The following is a 16,138-nucleotide window of genomic DNA, read 5'->3' as shown; positions in this document are numbered from 1 at the left end:
TTTTACTTTCTCCATCCATCTCATGTCTCATAACCATTCTCTCCTTCTCCCTAAACTCCTCAAAACTCGTCAGAGAGCTTGGCTTCCTCCTACACAAAGAAAATACAGTCTTCAGGTTAACGGCTCCTTGGTCTTTCTATTTTCAGACACATAATTTACCTACATCTATATCCATGCCATTGGAGAAGGCAATGGCACCCCACTCCAGTACTGTTGCCTGGAAAATCCCATGGACAGAGGAGCCTGGTAGGCTGCAGTCCATGGGGTCGCTAGAGTCGGACATGACTGAGCGACTTTACTTTCACTTTTCACTTTCATGCACTGGAGAAGGAAATGGCAACCCACTCCAGTGTTCTTGCTTGGAGAATCCCAGGGACAGGGGAGCCTGGTGGGCTGCCATCTCTGGGGTTGCACAAAGTCAGACACAACTGAAGTGACTTAGCAGCAGCAGCAGCATATCCACGCCATACATGTTTTACCTACATTTCCATCTACATCCAGCAAATTTGGAAAACTCAGCAGTGGCCACAGGACTGGAAAAGGTCAGTTTTCATTCCACTCCCAAAGATAGGCAATGCCAAAGAGTTCTCCAACTACCACACAATTGCACTCATCTCACACATTAGCAAAGTAATGCTCAAAATTCTCCAAGCCAGGCTTCAACAGTAGGTGAACTGAGAACTTCCAGATGTTCAAGCCGGATTTAGAAAAGGCAGAGGAACCAGAGATCAAATTGCCAACATCCATTGGATCATTGAGAAAACAAGAGAGTTCCAGAAAAATATCTACTTCTGCTTTATTGACTATGCCAAAGGCTTTGACTGTGTGGACACCACAAACTGTGGAAAATTCCTAAAGAGATGGGAATACCAGACCACCTTACCTGCCTCCTTAGAAATCTGCATGCAGGTCAAGAAGCAACAGTTAGAACTGGACATGGAACAATAGACTGGTTCCAAGTAGGGAAGGAGTACGTTAAGGCTGTATAGTGTCACCCTGTTTATTTAACTTAAATGTAGAGTACATCATGAGAAATGCTGGGCTGGATGAAGCACAAGCTGGAATCAAGATTACTCGGAGAAATATCAATAACATCAGATATGCAGATGACACCACCCTTATGGCAGAAAGTGAAGAAGAACTAAAAAGCCTCTTGATGAAAGTGAAAGAGGTGTGTGAAAAAGCTGGCTTGACACTCAGCATTCAAATAACTAAGATCATGGCCTGGTCCCATCACTTCATGGCAAATAGATGGGGAAACAATGGAAACAGTGACCGACTTTATTTTCTTGGACTCCAAAATCACTGCAGATGGTGACTGCAGCCATGAAGTTGAAAGACGTTTGCTTCTTGGAAGGAAAGTTATGACAAACCTAGATAGCATATTAAAAAGGAGAGACATTACTTAGCTGACAAAGGTCTGTATAGTCAAAGCTATGGTTTTTCCAGTAGTCATGTAAGAATGTGAGAGCTGGACCATAAAGAAAGCTGAGCACTGAAGAATTGATGCTTTTGAACTGTGGTGCTGGAGAAGACTGTTGAGAGTCCCTTGGACTGCAAGGAGATCAAACCAGTTCATCCTAAAGGAAATCAGTCCTGAATATTCACTGGAAGGACTGATGCTGAAGTTGAAGTTCCAATACTTTGGCCACCTCATGGGAAGAACTGACTCATTGGAAAAGAGCCTGATCCTGGGAAAGATTGAAGGCAGGAGAAGGGGACAACAGAGGATGAGATGGTTGGATGGCATCACCAACTTGATGGATAAGAGTTTGAGCATGCTCCAGGAATTGGTAATGGACAGGGAAGCTTGGAGTGCTGCAATCCATGGAGTTGCAAAGAGTCGGACATGACTGAGCAACTGAATTGACTTACAGACATCCTCGCCTCTTCCCCTTCCTCCTGTTACAACAGAAGAACTGTCTGTGCTCCCTCACATGGATATACATGCTTCCCATCATGTTCTTAGTTCCATTTCCTGCTGCCCTCTCAGGATCCTTTTCATCTTCAATCTCTCTCCCCTTGGATTTTTTTTTCAAATCTCTCCCACTTTAGTCCATTTCCTCCTCATACACACTACAAATAGGTCTTATAGTTATCACTATCTCTCTTTCCTTTTTCTTTACAGTCAAACATCTCAGAAACATTGTCTGCACGTTGTATAACTGTTTCCTCACCTCCTACATCCTCCTTCAGGGACTGTGATCTGGCTTCCAGCCTTATCACTCCACAGCTCTTACTGAAGTCTCCTTTAACCTCCACAATAACTACTTCAAGAGAGATTTTACAGTCCTTAACTGACATCTCAGCTGATTTAGATTATTTTCTATTCCCTGTTCCTTCAAACTATCTCTCCACTTGGCCTCCATAATACTGATCATCTATTATCCTTCTTTTCTTCTGACCATTGCTTCTCTATCTCCCTTAGAAGCCCTCTGTCCTCTATAAGATCAATAAGACCAATAAGTAGAGAGTGAAGGAGGGAGCTCTGTGTATGTGTGTGTGTGTATGTGTGTGAAAGAGAGAGAGAGAATAGATTAATAAATGGAGATATAACTTGAAATTTTTAGTGGGGGGGGGGGTCTGTTGCCTTTTCTATCACATTGTCATAGCCAAGCAAGCACCATCTTTTATCTTGATAACTCATTACCCCTATGCCCATCCCACTCCGCCCCCTACCCCATCAATCAGTCTTCCAGTTCACCTTCAAGCAGGGTATATCTTAACCCGCAAATCTGATCATGTGATACTCCTGCCCATCCTTAGGACAAGAGACCAAGCCTGTAACACAGCCCGTAGGCCTGTGTGTTTTGTGTCCTACACATTCCAAAGCTTCTGTGCTGTCGCTACAGGGACCGTCTTTCAGTCCCCTCCGAGTGAAGGGACCTGGTGCGCTCTGCGTTCTCGGCCTGCAGACTCTTTCGGCTCACCTGAACAGTCAGGTCCTGCTCTTCCTGCAGATCTCAACTCAGTCATCACCTCCTCAAAGAACCACGACTCTCAGACTGGATCAAATTCTCCTATTTTATGCTTCTATGATATTCCATGACATTGACCGCAATCATCATTTTATGTGATTAACATCCGTCTTACACAGCAGATCATGAAACAGAACTGTGTCTTTGTGGTTACCACTGTTCCAACAGCTACCACAGCGCAATTTACACAGAATAGATTCAATAAATGCATATTGAGTGAATTAATATTAATGATAATTGCCCTACCCTTTCCCTTGATTTTATTTCAGTGGGGTGTATAAATACTGAATGAAAGATAAAAATATTATATGTGATGTTTTAAATTTATAAAAACTGCCATCTTAATATTTACTTCTGAAAATAGAATTTTCAATAAATATAAAAGCAACAATCATGCAATATTCAGTAGATAATTTAAAATAAAATTTTAAAACATTACAAAGACTATATTAATTATTAGGGCAGCCTGGGTTGTTATATTTAACTTTAGTATTTTATTTATAGAAAACTACATAAGAAGATATTAAATATGCCAGCATAGTCTATATGAGACTGTAATCTTGCTTAATAAACATTTGTAATCCCGTTATTTGTTAGAAATTGCTTGTTGCTTACATATATTATTTGCCTCTCTTTTAGACTTTCCAACCTGCCTTCTGTGTACTTGTATAAGTACCACCGTATACTGTGATGACCATGAACTTGATGCTATTCCTCCGCTGCCCAAGAACACAGCTTATTTCTATTCCCGTTTTAACAGAATTAAAAAGATCAACAAAAATGATTTTGCAAGCCTAAGTATGGATGCTGGCACTAATATCCTTCCCTTTTGTTTCCTAAATGTTTGCATTATAAAATGTTGGTACCAAAAATGAAACTTGAATATTAAAATATGTCTTGTAAATCAATTTTTACTTATTTGTATGCTTGAAGGTTTGTTTTAATTACAATAAGAAAGAATGATGAATCATTAAAGGTCGTTATGAAACTATATGGATTTCCCAAGTGGCATTAGTGGTAAAGAACCTGCCTGCGAATGCAGGAGACATAAGAAATGCGGGTTTGATCCCTAAGTAGGGAAGGTCCCCTGGAGGAAGCCATGGCAACCCACTCCAGTATTCTTGCCTGGAGAATCCCAATGACAATCCCCAGTCCATGAGGCCTCAAAGCGTCAGACACAATTGAAGTGACATGACTTATGCACATGAAACTATATAGTTGTTGATATTCTCACTATTTTCAAGTAAACAAAAATCACAAATAATTCTATTTTATAGGCTAAAACTCTTTATCATGTTATCACAATAAGAGCAGAAAGTCATGACCATATATTTAGTAGGATCTGGGTTGTTCGAATAGACTTCCATTGAAGCACAATTAAAAAAAAAAAGCACAATTGCTTTATAATTGATGAATGCAAATCTAAATTCTGGCCAAAGTTGTTGCCAAATTTGAAAAAAGTTGGTATTTGTCTTCATTAAGTGTTTTAATCATTTAAAAATTTCTTTTTAATGCCTGTGTATTTTAATGCTAATGTATCTATTACTGTTAGAAAATATAATAATCTGCCAGCACGGAGAAAAAATAAAAAATATTTTAAATAGTAAGATCCAGACAAAATTTATGAGGAATATAGGAAAAAGATCAATTATTTTAAATATAATGAAATATAATGGGTCAATTTCTTTGCTAAGGCTACACTTTCTTTGGAGTGCATAAATATGAATAGTATTTGGAGGAAATCCAGGTGGTTCAGTGGTAAGGAATCCGCCTGCCAATGCAGGAGACATAAGGTTCAGGGGTTCAGTCCCTGGGTCAGGAAGATCCCCTGCAGGAGGGAATGGCAACCCACTTCAGTATTCCTGCCTGGAGAACCCCATGAACAGAGGAGCCTAGAGGGCTATAGTCCATAGGGTCGCAGAGAGTCAGACATGACTGAGCAGCAGCAGTAGTCTATTAAATTTTTATAAAGTTGTTAGAAATAATTGTTTCATTAACTATCTCTAATTCATGTTTATATTTGTTTATATGTGGGAAATTTATATTTTTATGTGAGTGAAACATATTCAACTACTTCTCTCGTGTTTTTTTTTTTCCAGATGATCTAAGAAGGATTGATCTGACATCAAACTTAATATCTGAGATTGATGAAGATGCATTCAGAAAGCTGCCTCAACTCCGAGAGCTTGTTCTGCGTGACAACAAAATTAGGCAGCTCCCAGAATTGCCAACCACTTTGAGATTTATTGATATCAGCAACAATAGACTTGGAAGGAAAGGAATAAAGCAAGAAGCATTTAAAGTGAGTTTTAAGTTTGAATATGAAATACTTTAATCTTCCTGTTCCCTTTGCAATCAGTGTCTAGTCTTTTTATTTCCACAAAGGGATTCAATTTGATGAGACTTTTAATGCCTAAAATAAACTTTAGAACACTATGTGTCATGCCTTTGGGAAACACTGTGTCCTGGTACATTCTGAGGCTGCTCAAGAACTAAGAAGAGAAAGCAGAGCTGGAATAAGAAGTGGGTGGAGCACCAGTCTGTTAAGTTGCACCTAAGAATGCTATGAGCCAAATGATGCATATTTACCAAGGCTCCACTCAAGGAGAGTACTTTGTGTGGTTGGAAGGACAGTTATTTGCACAGAATGTGGAGGGTGGTTTGAGGGTAGAAGCCTTCTAAATTATCTATAAGGGGGATGGATTCAGTTAATCTTATGAATTTTATTTTCTAAGTGAAGGAAACAAGTTTGGGGTTAGAATGGCTTTGCTTGGCATAACTGCAGAGAGTCTGAGAACAGTAACCAGTTTGGCTTTCTTATCCAGTCTTAACTCCCTTCGAGCTGCTTCTCTAAATATCTGTTGAACAAATACATTTAAGCTATTGTTTGAAGGGACATCTCACAACTTCCATGGAGGCTACAAGGGGTTGTGTGGATTCACTAGCCCTGGGCAATGGTAGAAAGGCTGTATCTCCCCCTGTGCTCCTGTGACACCACTGTGGCGGGCAAGGGAGTTAGGACACCTCACCAGAGCCTGGCAAAGATCAAATCTAGTCCCCTCACTCAGGGTCTATTGGCATGGGTAACAGTGAGTCACCCTTTGTCCTGTGACATTTGGTTGGAGTAGACCTGGTTGTATCTAAAGGTATATTCTGTCTTGTTAGGCTGCCCTCTTGCTACTTGCATGGGAGGCGGTAGGATTTTCTCAGGGAGAATTTCTCATTTCCCCATTCCTGTAACGTGAAGGAAATTCTTGTTATTTCTCACCATAATCCTCAAAATTTTACTGCAGAATCTCTGTGTGGGAAATCAATGCCTTGCTTAAACTGAGAAAGTTAGAGTGGACAAAGTAGGTTCTTCCAGAGACTAAGAAAGATGTTTCATTTACATCGAGAGATATTTGCTTGCTATCAATTCTTGCAGAACTCAATTGAATAGTCCAGGAACACAGGAAACTAATTTGCCTCAACTTTAGAAAACATGGCACCCCATACCAGTACTCTTGCCTGGGAAATCCCATGGACGGAGGAGCCTGGTATGCTACAGTCAACCGGGTCACAAACAGTCGGACACAACTGAGCAACTTCACTCACTCACTCACTTAGAAAACGAGACCTGAACAGGCATGTGTTATTTTACAAATAGTTTCATGGGCAGGGGATGAACCGTGTGACTGTGGCCCACTAATTTCTATTAAGGCCCTACATTTGGAATGTTTACAGGATATGTATGATCTCCATCATCTCTACCTCACGGATAACAACTTGGACCACATCCCTCTACCACTCCCAGAAAACCTGCGAGCCCTTCACCTCCAGGTAGGCTTCTCCTAGTAAGTTATGTCCAACACATCCATGGAAAACAGATGCAGACGGGAGGAAGCCACGATACAAAAGCTGTGTATAATGGCATGTTAATACACTGTGACAGGTTTTTTTTTTTCTTCTCTCATTTATTCTCTCTCTCACTCTGAGTACAAGGTGTTTGCATATTCATGACTCTATCTATACTGATTTATTTCTGATAACTTTAGTCTTTATTTTCATTTTTTGCCAAGTCATAATGCATCTTTTTGGCACACAAATCTTCTTTTTTTAGAAAATAAGAACTTCATCTGCTGAAGAAATGTGTGAAGACTAGAAATGAAAGAGAGTAAGAGAGAAAGAAAAATTTAATTTGATTTCCAGCTTTCAGAGGAAAAAAATGTCAGTTTTAGCTCTTGATTTTAGGTTCCATGAACTGAGTTAAATTCAATCCTAGGACATTCCTATCTGCTGAGAGATGATGGACTTTCATCTCTCTGGATTAAGAAAATGCAGTTTTTTCTAAACCAACATATTTGAAAGCTTGCGTTATTTTAAATTCCTTTAAGCTACATTTTATCTTTGAAGTAATGAGTGAAAACACATTTTCAAAATGTTACGATCTGATATTTTCTAAATACTGGGTTGGCCAGTAAGTTTGTTCATTTTTTTTTTTTTTCCTATAAGATGTTATAGAAAAACCCGAACAAACTTTGGCCAACCAAATATATTCCATTGAAGTATATTACAATATGATCAATAAAAAAACACTTTTGGCTGTTGAAACAAAGAAAGATAAGTTATTTCTTATTTCAGACGTAACTTTTGGTATACAGTTGTAATCAACTTTCTGTAATAATTTCATCTGTTCTATGGAATAAATCTGTAGAGAACACAAGCATTATGTGCTCAAAGACACAATATCATAGTGCAATATTAGTCTTTTAGGAGGAAAAGTATAAACCATCACAAGAAGTGATTCTGCTCTGTGACAGCAAGTCTGATTCTTTTTTTTTTTTTTTTGCTCTGTGGATTCTGTAATTATTTACCTCTGTGTCCTTTCTTCCATTCCTGTTTACATCTTTCCATACTTCTTTTTGGTGTCTTTGTGTGTGTATCTGTCTATGGCTCTTGGATACCTATCTCTTGAGAGTTTTTCTGACTATTTAACTTCCTTAATGTGATATCCTTTCTAGTCCTTATCTGGTTTCTGGATGGCTCTCTATTGGTCTTCTCTTTTTCTGGGGGTGAATGTCTATGTCAATGAGAATTTCTTGCCTGGTTTAGGATTGGAAAGAGGATTTTCAAGGAAACCATAAAAGGAACTGGAAATTTTTTTTCCAATTCTGAATTAAATTTCATTACTATGTCTGATGATATTGACTCCACAGAGTAACCAGGTCTCTGATGTTATATTTAAACATAATGTGATTGCATATACAATCTAAGATTTTTTTTTGGATTGGCTTTACATTTCCTATTCTAAGGATTAAGGAAGTATCAAGTGAACATTTAAAAATATTTCTCTTTCACAATCACCTTACCAATATCCAGTATAAGGCTGTTTTTAATTTACATTGTCTTCATTTTATATTTATTTTTAATGCTCATATAAAAAATCTCTTTTTGTGATTCATTTGAAAAATATTTTCCAACATACTATGAGAATGACAGATCTGGCAAAAGCAGATTCCCTGGGCTGAAATTCTACTTGACACTATTTACTGATTAAACAAGTATCTAAACCTCTCTGCATCTCAGTTTTAGTTTATAAACTGGGTGCTGCATTCACTGATACATGATAACGACTTAAAGATAAGGCATGATAATTATTAACTGTGTATGTATTACCTATCAAAGAAAATAGAATAGTGCATAGGCACTAAATCTGTATTATCCCTCAGGGACACTTTGTAAAATAGAGTCAATCTATCAGAAAGACATAAGGCTTATAAATACATATGTACCTAACAACAAAGCCTCAAAATTTATAAGGACTTCACTATTAGAATTGAAGGGAGAAAAAGACAATTCAACAATAATAGTTAGAGTCCTCAATATTCCACTTTTAATAATGGATAGAGCAACTAGCCATAAGATCAACTAAGAAACAGAAGACTTGGGCAACATTATATACCAACTAGCCCTAACAGTCATGTACAAAACTTTCAACCCAATAGCCATTTTGACATTTTTTTTTCTCATTCTTGAACTTGCCATGCATATTTTTCAGAATTTGAACTTGGTGTTCTGTCTGGGATATTCTTACCTCAGCTCTCTCCCATGCCCATGCCTCCTTGTCATTCCATTCTCAGCTCCACTGCTGTCTCTTAAGATAATTTTTCACAGACACTTTCCTTTCTTCTTAGGTTAGATTATTTTTGGAAATAATTTGTTTTCCTTAAATTTGTTTTTTCATCTAATTATCTTATATTCCCATTACTGAAGTATAAGCTTCATAAAGGCAAGCATATGTCTATTATGTTTATTGGTTTATCCTCACTGCTTTAGAAAGTGTTGATGTATATAACAGTTGCATAATGTGCATTTCTGGATGAGAGAAGGAATGAAGGTGTAAAAGCAGGGGTGAAGCAAAATTGACTATATTATTCATCAATACTAGGAATATGTGATAACTCATCTAATAACTTATCTTAATCTTTTTTAGAATAACAACATTATGGAGATGCATGAAGATACCTTCTGCAATGTTAAAAATTTGACTTATATTCGTAAGGCACTAGAGGATATTCGACTGGATGGAAACCCTATCAATCTCAGCAAAACTCCCCAAGCCTATATGTGCCTACCTCGTTTGCCTATTGGGAGTCTCGTCTGATTTCAGATAATGGTTAGCATTATGATGCCTCCTATAACAAAATGATTCTTCCTGCTCTCTTCAAAAAGAAAACTCGGCATGATACTTTCAAAATACGTTCTGGAAGATGATATAAGTACATAAAATACAGCTAAAATTTTTAATATATGATAGCAATGTAGTAGCCTAAGAAAACACCAGATTAATCAGAAATAAACCAAAAAATGTACAGAAATAGAAGACTAAGAGAAAATATTTCATAGATATTCTTATAAATCACATGTAATTTTCAAGTTTTAGGAATTCATATCCTATATAACTTTAAATTAATCATATACTAAAAATTAAAAATTAATAGTGTAGGTATATTGCCAAGATTTTAATGTTTTAATTAAACTTTTCCTTTTTTTAACTAAAGCATGTTTTTATTTTCAAATTCATTAAAGAAAATGAAGAAAAGAATAAAAATATTTGAAAATGATAAGGGCCTTGTGGAAAATATTCATTATAATCACAACATACATATAGCTTCAGTATTTTAACAATAATATTTTATCATCTTAAAGCCCTGCCAACTCATTTTTAGACCTTTCCTAAATTATTAGTTAATTGGTAATATTTCTGTGCCTGTGGAAAAAATAAAATGTAGAAAATGGAAAATATAAACAATAATATGAAAATGATAGTAGGGAAGAAGTTAAGGAGTACCTTCTAGAGAGAAAGTTGAACTTTCTGAAATGTGTGATAATAGTACAAAAAACTGAAAGATAACAAAAGAGTATACACTGAAAGGTGAGTTTGTTTCCTGCAGCAAACCCTAAGTTCCACTCCTTGGAAATAGTCAATGGTTTCTTTCATTATTTTATCAAGTTTTCCATAAGAAGCAAAAACTTGCACATAAAATAACTGCTCCTCTTTTACAAAAATACATATGGATATATGACTTATATATAAATATATCTCTATATATAAATATATCACTATTATGTATGTGTCGGTACATGTAAACATGGATTTTTAAACACAATAGATAATCACTATTTTGCTTGTTTCACTTAAAACTACTCCTTGATCACTCTTACCACATCTACCATATTAGCACACACAGCTCTACTGATTTTGAAAAACAGATATCAGCTTACTACAAGGATGTATATTGTTACAACAGGAACCAATTCTTGAACACAAAAGATGTACTAGGCATCTACTAAGGTTTTCTGCATGTATTAATTCACAACATCCTAGGAGTTGAAGATAGTAATGACTATTCCAGTCACAGATCGGAGAGCTTAAACAACTTGCCCCTGGTTAAGGGCTGATCCCAAACGCCTATTCTACACTTCACCTCACTGTCCTGTCTCATATACCATGGATGTGTCTTTTCCCTGTATTGTAATACAAGAAAATGGTGTATGGACTGGACAGAGAAGTTGTTATGAGCTGAATGTTTACCCCAAAAATTTGTGTATTGAAGTTCTAAATAACCCCCTCCTCATTGTGATGGTGTTTGGAAATGGGGCCTTTGGGAGTTTAATAACGGTTAGATGAGTCATGACGTAGGGGCCTCATGATGGGATTAGTGGCCTTATGAGAAAAGGAAAAAAAGGAGACTACTCTGTGTTTGTGTGTGTGTGTGTGTGTGTGTACCTATACTAAAGAAAAGCCATAAAGAAATCAAAGATGACACACATAGATAGAGAAATATACAGTGTTCATGGGTCAGAAGAATCAATATAGTGAAAATGAGTATACTACCCAAAGCAATCTATAGATTCAATGTAATCCCTATCAAGCTACCAACGGTATTTTTCAGAGAACTAATACAAGTAATTTCACTATTTGTATGGAAATACGAAAAACCTCGAATAGCCAAAGCAGTCTTGAGAAAGAAGAAAGGAACTGGAGGAATCAACCTGCTTGACTTCAGACTATACTACAAAGCTACAGTCATCAAGACAGTATGGGCACAAAGACAGAAATATAAATCAACGGAACAAAATAGAAAGCCCAGAGATAAATCCACACACCTATGGACACTTTATCTTTGACAAAGGAGGCAAGAATATACAATGGAGAAAAGACAGTCTCTTTAACCAGTGGTGCTGGGAAAACTGGTCAACCACTTGTAAAAGAATGAAACTAGAACACTTTCTAACACCATACACAAAAATAAACTCAAAATGGATTAAAGATCTAAATGTAAGACCAGAAACTATAAAACTCCTAGAGGGACACATAAGCAAAACACTCTTTGACATAAATCACAGCAGGATCCTCTATGACCCACCTCCCAGAGTAATGGAAATAAAAGCAAGAATAAACATGTGGGACCCAATTAAAAGATTTTGCACAATGAATGAAACTATAGGCAAGGTGAAAAGACAGCCTTCAGAATGGGAGAAACAATAGCAAACGAAGCAACTGACAAAGAATTAATCTCAAAACTATACAAGCAGCTCCTGCAGCTCAACTCCAGAAAAATAAACCCAATCAAAAAATGGGCCAAGAACTAAACAGACATTTCTCCAAAGAAGACATACAGATGGCTAACAAACACATGAAAAGATGCTCAACATCACTCATTATCAGAAAAATGCAAATCAAAACCACAATGAGGTACCATCTCACGCCAGTCAGAATGGCTGCTATCAAAATGTCTACAAACAATAAATGCTGGAGAGGGTGTGGAGAAAAAGGAAGCCTCTTACAGTGTTGGTGGGAATACAAACTAGTACAGCCACTATGAAGAACAGTGTGGAGATTCTTTTAAAAACTGGAAATAGAACTGCCATATGACCCAGAAATTCCTCTGCTGGGCATACACACCGAGGAAACCAGAATTGAAAGAGACACGTGTACCGCAATGTTCATCGCAGCACTGTTTACAATAGCCAGGACATGGAAGCAACCTAGATGTCCATCAGCAGATGAATGAATGAGAAAGCTGTGATACGTATACACAATAGAATACTACTCAGCCATTAAAAAGAATGCATTTGAATCAGTTCTAATGAGGTGGATGAAACTGGAGCCTATTATACGAGTGAAGTAAGAAAGAAAAATACCAATACAGTATACTAACGCATGAATGTGGAATTTAGAAAGAGGGTAACAATGACCCTATATATGAGACAGCAAAAAAGACACAGATGTAAAGAACAGTTTTTTTGGACTCTGTGGGAGAAGGCAAGGGTGGGATGATTTGAGAGGGTAGCGTTGAAACATGTATATTATCATACGTGGAGTGGATCACAGGTCCAGGTTCGATGCATGAGACAGGGTGCTCACGGCTGGTGCACTGGGATGAACCTGGGGGATGGGATGGGGAGGGAGGTGGGAGGGGGGTTCTGGATGGGGAACACGTACACCCGTGGCAGATCCATATCGATGTTTGGCAGAAACCACAATATTGTAATTAGCCTACAATTAAAATAAATTAATTAATTAAAAAAAAGAAAAGAAAAGCCATGTGATGACATAACGAAAAGTCGTCCATCTACAGTCCAGGAAGTAAGCTCTCACTAGGAATAAAATCAGCTGACACCTTGATCTTGGATATGCTATCCTCCAAAACTAGGAGAAATAAAATTGTTTTATTTAAGCCACTCAGTCTATGGTATTATGGTAGCCCAAACAGACTAACATAGGTGTCAAGCTCAGTGTTATCTTTTTGTATGCCACAGTGACTTCCAAATGGTCAAAGGCCTTTGAGTAACATTTGAGTAAACTTCTACTACTTCTAGGGTCTAGAGTAGGCTTCCAGATACCCAGCCTCCAGAAGTTCAGCAGAAAGATGGACTGAGATGCTTTGGACCAGGAAGGTAAAGAAAGACTCCCAGCAGGCAGGGCTGACTTACTCATTTTAGGAACTTAGCATGTGCTTTTCAATAAAAAGAAAACACATGATTATAATAATAATAGTAAACAGGCAATAAAGAATCCAGCCTGGAACATATTAGTGTTTATAGCAACATGGTATAAACTATAACGTTCACTTTTTAATGGAGGAAATGGTCCATAAATTCATAATGCCCTGCACACACAAGCTACTGATGATCTCAGATTTCCCCACAAATGACACAGAAAACCCCTCTGTTCTCACAGTCTTCTCAACACACCATGACTACAAAATCATGAGTGGGGTGTAGGAAGTTGTAGTTAAAGGAAAGAAAGAGGGAAGAGAGATAGAGAGAGAAAGAAAGAATGAAAAGAAAAGGAAAGAATGAAAAGGAAAGAAAGAAAAGGAAATATTGGGATAAAAAGAGTATCATTATGCAAAAGCTATGGGGTCAGTTGACATTCTCATGGGCATTATGACTGCCTACTCACAAGGCTGCTTTACAAATGTAATTCATCATCAACTCTATAAGGACAAAGTAAGAACTATAACCCTGAAAATATGCAATTTTTGCACCACCTGATGTGAAGAGCTGACTCATTGGAAAAGACCCTGATGCTGGGAAAGATTGAGGGCAGGAGGAGAAGGGGATGACAGAGGATGAGATGGTTGGATGCCATCACAGACTCGATGGACATGGGTTTGGGTGGACTCCAGAAGTTGGTGATGGACAGGGAAGCCTGGTGTGCTGCGGTTCATGGGGTCGCAAAGAGTCGGACACGACTGAGCAACTGAAGTGAACTGAACTGATGATGGCATTCCTTTAAAATGTATCCTATTTAAATGACCACCTTAAACACCTCACATTCTTAATTGAAAGCTCTGATCTAAAATTGATCCCTGATTAAACACAATCTTTTTTATAGCAAAAGTTTTTCTTTATGAATATGCTATACACATTTCTTTTTCTCTAAATATTACAGGTTCTTTTCCAAGGGAGAGGACATTGCATTTTATTGCCCCATATTATAGTGTACTTTAAAACTATTTATAAGCAAACATCTCCATATTGAAATTCCTAAGTAATTCTCACTGAATACACATATTTCTCAGACAATAGGACTACAATATATTTTGCTAATCCTCTGAAAACCTTGAGTTGTTGTAGGGTTAGTAATATTTTCAAAAGGCAATAGCAAATAATACCTACACAGACTACTATTATAAATGTAAAATTCATATCCCTACTTCTCTTTAAATCTGTAACACTGTCTTTGTAGTTATTACAAACTTTCCCTTCATAATTTACTTAAATGAGAATCGTAAATGGAAAATATCAAGTGGTATTCCCTGATGCACAAGGTGCCTTATTTACTTGCAAACATCACAACTTTCCAAATTGTGGAGAGAAAGCAATGAGTAATTTTGAATCTCTTTTTTCTCACTTTCAAAAAGTCAGAAAGGCTTAATACTTTGCATTTAGTCTCTGTAACCACTAGATGGCGACTACATTTTAAATTACATGAATATCTTCAGGGTGGAAAAAGGCAAATTTTTGAGAGTGCATAAAAGGAGTTATGTTTACATTATTTTATGTATATCATAGCAACACTGGGGCTTCCCTGGTGGCTCAGAGGTTAAAGCATCTGCCTGGAATTCAGGAGACCCGGGTTCAATCCCTGGGTCAGGAAGATCCCCTGGAAAAGGAAATGGCAACCCACTCCAGTACTCTTGCCTGGAGAATCTCATAGACAGAGGAGCCTGGTAGGCTACAGTCCACGGGGTCGCAAAAGTCGGACACGACTGAGCGACTTCACTTTCACTTTTATAGCAACACATTGATTACAAAGATAAATCTGAAATATGCTTTGTATTTCATTTCTCTGACCAAATATATCAGGTATATACCACTTTTCTCTGAAGAATTTTATTTACCAGTTTAACTAGCAGAGCTGAGCTTTTCAAACTCCAGTCAAAAAAAAAATGCTAATCTAATAAATATACCCAATTCTACCACTCCAGGAAAAAAAAAAGGATAATTAATATTGGCAACCTGGAGTAACTTGATATATGTGATAAAATATTTTTTATAAAGTGTCTAATTTCAGTTTCTTTGGTATAAGGACTTTTACTGACTGAATCTTGAGTTACTACTGCCATCCAGTGTTAGAATTCATTCTTTTCAAGTTACCCAAATGCACAATCAAGACTGCAGTGTTTTAAACTTAACATAACGCTCTGAATAACATAAAACATAGCAAAACTAATGCTGTTACATGGCACTCATCAGAATTTCAAAATGCAGCAATATCATGAAAATCTCCCAAGTTGTAACTAGTTACTACAAAGGACCTATTTGACTGCCTTTACTTGAAACATGTGCAGGCAGACTAAGGTGATCCCCAGTGATTTCCTGCCTGTTGGAATTCGTGCCTTTGTGTCAACCTCTCTTCTTGAGCGCTGGTAGGACCTGGGCCTTGCTTCTAGCCAAGAGGAAATGACAAAGGTCAGGGATGTCACAAAAGTCAAGCCCCATGATTATGACACACACAGATATGTGTCTCTGTGTGTTCACCGTGCTAGGAAGCACGGACGAGAGGCTCTTGGCTAGCAGGAGGGGGTGAGTGGCCACGTTGAGGAAGCCCATGACCGGGATCTGCAGGCTGCCTCTAACCACTGGTGTCCTCGCCAACCTGCAGT

The 16,138-nt window shown here is 37.6% G+C and overlaps 1 protein-coding gene across 1 annotated transcript in view; it reads left to right on the top strand.

Moving 5' to 3' along the window:
- EPYC (epiphycan) overlaps positions 1-9,985 on the top strand; it is a 42,615-nt gene extending 32,630 nt beyond the window's left edge. Inside the window, exons 4-7 of the mRNA XM_061415724.1 lie at positions 3,618-3,776; positions 5,078-5,280; positions 6,702-6,797; positions 9,451-9,985. Of these exons, the coding sequence (XP_061271708.1) occupies positions 3,618-3,776; positions 5,078-5,280; positions 6,702-6,797; positions 9,451-9,621 (629 nt within the window). The 3' untranslated portion in view covers positions 9,622-9,985. The remainder of the gene's footprint in view (positions 1-3,617; positions 3,777-5,077; positions 5,281-6,701; positions 6,798-9,450) is intronic.
- The last annotated feature ends 6,153 nt before the right edge of the window (positions 9,986-16,138 follow it).

This window comes from Bos javanicus, chromosome 5 (assembly GCF_032452875.1).
Source record: "Bos javanicus breed banteng chromosome 5, ARS-OSU_banteng_1.0, whole genome shotgun sequence".
Taxonomy (NCBI): Eukaryota; Metazoa; Chordata; class Mammalia; order Artiodactyla; family Bovidae; genus Bos; species Bos javanicus.
The sequence above is the reverse complement of the archived record's forward strand: the minus strand, read 5'-3'. Positions and strand labels throughout refer to the sequence as shown.